The sequence below is a fragment of the Silene latifolia genome, chromosome 1 (genome assembly GCF_048544455.1).
Source record: "Silene latifolia isolate original U9 population chromosome 1, ASM4854445v1, whole genome shotgun sequence".
Classification (NCBI taxonomy): Eukaryota; Viridiplantae; Streptophyta; class Magnoliopsida; order Caryophyllales; family Caryophyllaceae; genus Silene; species Silene latifolia.
In genome coordinates this window covers 93,228,731-93,232,578 of record NC_133526.1, presented here as the reverse complement: position 1 = coordinate 93,232,578, position 3,848 = coordinate 93,228,731, and the positions used below count along the sequence as shown (strand labels likewise).

The 3,848-nt window shown below is 47.9% G+C and overlaps 1 protein-coding gene across 1 annotated transcript; it reads right to left on the bottom strand.

Moving 5' to 3' along the window:
* Positions 1-582: 582 nt before the first annotated feature.
* On the bottom strand, positions 583-2,761 carry LOC141597460 (uncharacterized). Its single transcript, XM_074417947.1, has 5 exons — positions 1,777-2,761; positions 1,378-1,692; positions 1,144-1,296; positions 963-1,055; positions 583-869 (listed from the first exon to the last, which is right to left on the bottom strand). Exons 2-5 carry the CDS (start codon positions 1,591-1,593, stop codon positions 732-734), a joined length of 600 nt encoding a protein of 199 aa, XP_074274048.1. The 5' UTR covers positions 1,594-1,692; positions 1,777-2,761; the 3' UTR covers positions 583-731.
* Between the last annotated feature and the right edge of the window lie 1,087 nt (positions 2,762-3,848).

Sequence of the window (3,848 nt, the reverse complement as noted above, 5' to 3'; positions counted from 1 at the left end):
GCAACGTCTCTGTGATTTTCCGCGTTGGATCTTTCCTAAATTCTTTAGCGAATAATTTCCTATTCATACGGGTTATTATTTTAAATACATCAAAGTTACCATAGTTCGTGTTCCCTAATTCCACGGGCACGCATTTCGAGGCAATATCAGCATTTTCGTCATTTTAGCACACTCATATATTTCTTTCTATTTTTCTTTTTTCGAGGAATCATTTCTCCAATTTAATGTAATTCATTTCAAACTTATATATTTCTTATTTACTTTTTTCCTTTTTGTTGGGGAATCATTCCACTCCCGTCCTACATTACATTTCTAACTTATAGGTCTCTATTTTTTCATTTTTTTGGGCGTAACCCTCCCTACCGTCCGGTCATTTTCGGCAATTTTTTTTTGCATTTTTGCATTTTTGCACTTTTGAGTTATTCGTTTTGCGCTAATTTAGGCCATATATACAAATGTATGTTTTACGTGAATTTCTATGTAAATTTCGGCAGCATGACGGCGTAAACCGCCATCTACCAAACCTGTTCAAAGCTAACCTGCAGGTACAAACAACGCAACCCAGCAGCAAAGGCACTCAAGTCATCATATATACAACCAAAAGAGGGACATGTACAACAAAATGGGGGCTCGAGCCCCAAGCAAAATCCAAAATGTCCAAAATGTGGGTCCTAAAATGTACAAATGTGCAAGATACAGCCAACAACAAACAAAACAATCAACAACAAAAACTACTGCCGGTCGCCGCCTAACTCCGCAACTCTCGCCTCGAGAGTGGCAACCTCGGCGTCGCGGACCTCGAGCTCCCTCAACAAACGAGCTGTCTCCTCCCGAGACTGAGCCAGCTCTCGCTCCAGCTCGCGCTCCTTCTGCAAACAACACAATTGGCTCATGTCAATCATTTCAAGCAATCATAAGAAAAGTTAGAAAGTTCAAAAGTGAAGTAGACGAAAGGTTCATACCTGACGACCTCGACCGCCGACAAGTGCCTCGACGGCAGTAGCTCGCAGCCGGTTGGCTACCCTCCATAACGCCACAAACCGAGACGGTGCAACCTGCATTTTCAAATAAGAAGTTCTCAATAATTGGATAAGATCAATCAAATGTGTTCTTACGCAAAAATCATACAAATTAAAGACTCACCCTCCGAATAAGATGCTGCCACTCGTCCAAGCCAGCATCCATCACAGCCACGTCACAGTCACGCAGCTCGGAGATCGTCGTCCTCCCGGTCGCGTCAGTGTACTCGAGGGTCTCGGGGTACTCTGGGGGCTCAATGCCCGCCGCCTCAACCTCCTGTAAAGATAAAGGATTGCCATTAAATCGATAATCATTCATCATACTTTCGAAGTGGTCATAAGGAGAGTAAATGCTCACCACAACCGGCCAGTACGCCAACCTCCCATAGAGAAACGCCGAGTAGTCCTCACCAGGAAGAAGGAAGGCGTCACCACCAACGCCAGCCAAGTCAGTCTCCCTCTCAGCCTCAGAAGGCTCCCTGAACATCGTCCTAGGAGGATCGATGGGAACCGTCAAGACATCCCGAGAGCACTGACGAGCCAAGCGCTCGCCCAAATACCACACAGGACCCATCGACGTCTTCAACAGCAACCGGCTCGAGCTCCTAGGTCGAAGGACCTCAGCCACGAAAGGAGGAACGTCACCGTACTCCGCCCAAGGCCTGGGCACCCACTGGGAATAGACAAGCAAGAAATCATTCTTATGATCGGTTAAAAAGTAATAAAGAAGCAAAACGAATATAAGTGAGATGCTCACGCTGTCCAGCTAAAGAGCGTTCACGTCCCGCCGGTAGACACCATGAGAGGAACGCTTGCTCCTCGTGCGACACATCACCCAATCCCTCACAACGGGATAGGCCTTCTCCAGCGGCTCCGTCCTCTTGGGCGAGAGGCTCGGAAAGTAGGAGTACACCCACGCATGTGAATCAAGATAGTCAATAACGATCTTTCGTAATTCGATAAGGAAAAGAAGTGATTTTAGTCTAAATGAAGGTTCATACCTCCAACAGTAGTCCAGGGCCGACAACACCAGAAGAAGTCCCATTCTCTATCAACTTCGGACGAACCATGGCCCTCATGAAGCGGATGAGGACCGCAAAACTAGCAGTGACCCAGTCCCAACGTCCTAGGGAGCTCAGGTTAGAAAGGAAAGGAAGAAGCTTCGTCGACAGCCTCTATCCCTTGTCTCTGAGGTAGATCGAAGACAGAAACCACCTGAGCCACAAGCGGGCCCTCTGCTCAGCTATACAGGGAGGAGGAGCCATCTCCCTCCCGTCAATCACCACCGACGTCGGGGTCTTCCCCGCAAAGTAGTCTCGGACGTAAGAACTAGGCACCAAACCAGGCACTGTAGCAGCCTTCGGCGCCAAGTTCCAGCCGATCAACCTCCTAGCCTCGGCCGAGTCCACCCTCATGGCAGTCTCCGGCCACTCCACCACCTCGGTCCCACACGGCAGACCAGAGATCATGCCGTAGTCCTCCAACGTGACTCCCACCTCACCAAAAGGCATGTGAAAAGTGGAAGTCGTATCCCAAAATCGGTCCAAGAAAGCGCGGACCAGGCTAAGGTTAGCCCGCAGCTTCCTCTTCGCGATATCCCTCCAAGCCTGCACCAGGGCGCCAAATGCTCCCCGCTCGATCATGGCTCGCTCCTCCGCCGGCAGCCTCTCTTAGCACGCCATCGCCGTCGTGTAGCCCGAGAACGATCTGATGTTCCCGGCCTCCTATTGTGATTTGAAACAAAAGCTATCTTTAGTTTGAATGAAATTGGAAAAGATATGAGCAAATGAAATGAAAGAAGATGAATGATGAGTAATGAATCCAGGATTACCAAGCTCTTCATCGTCTTATAGGACAGGTGACCCTCCGCAGCCCAAAGCAAGTGCCTGTTGTCCCAGGTCTCAGCCCACGCAGGTGCTCCCCTCAGCTGACGACCACCTCGCCCAACGTTGGCCCGCCTCGGGGCCTCCTCCTCCTCCTCCTCGAGGACCTCGTCCTCAGCAACCTCATCAGCTGCCCCAACAGCAGCGAAAGCCTCCTCGAGAGCACGAGAAGCGTCAACGGTTGTATCTATGTCCATGGGAGCTCTCCCAGAAATAGAAGCCTCGTCACCTGCAACGTTAAATTAATTTTAGACCGCGTCAAGTGACGACGAACCTTGATTAGGGGGATTTTCGAGTTTTGAAAGCCCCGAAGTCGCTCTTTTCTCGCCATCTTTGGCCGTATTCCTACAAACCCGATCACTCATGTGGTAATTTGGGTTAAGTCAAGCCTAAGTTGAAGCCTAGTCATGGGTTCGAGTCGGAATTTCGACAGCATTTCGTTATAACAGCGATTATGCCCTAGAAAAGTGTCCTGAAAAAGCCGTCACAAACCAAAATTCCGAGATGGTAGCAAGTTTACCCATCATCCAAAGATTCCAAATATCAAGTTTCATCGCAAATGGGCAATCCTAAGGCTATGTTCGAAGCAATTTACGGTTTAGCGGTGAAACCGTCACAATTTCACTCAAATGCCCAAAACTCGACGAAAATTCGAAACAAATACATGGTTAGGATCCTTATACTACCAATTATCCATTTACAAGGTCAATTTTACAAGGCAAGATCATTTGGGGGAAAAGCCCTAAATTTTTGACATTTTAGGATTGAAAACCCTGAATTTTGTCGATCCAATTCGTCCATTATAGAAGATTAATGCAAGAATGATATACATACCTCGGTTAGTCATGGCAAATGAAAGCTTTTGGATCAAGTTTTGGCGGAAATGGTTGAGATTTGAGAGAGAAATTGATGATCTGTGTTTCGAAATAATGAAATGAAACCCCTG

Coding starts and splice junctions, on each gene's coding strand:
- LOC141597460 (XM_074417947.1), bottom strand. CDS start 1,593: ATGGGTCCTGTGTGGTATTTGGGCGAGCGCTTGGCTCGTCAGTGCTCT. Junction 1,297..1,377: donor TGGCGTACTGGCCGGTTGTG/GTGAGCATTTAC, acceptor TTATCTTTACAG/GAGGTTGAGGCGGCGGGCAT. Junction 870..962: donor TCGGCGGTCGAGGTCGTCAG/GTATGAACCTTT, acceptor TGTTGTTTGCAG/AAGGAGCGCGAGCTGGAGCG.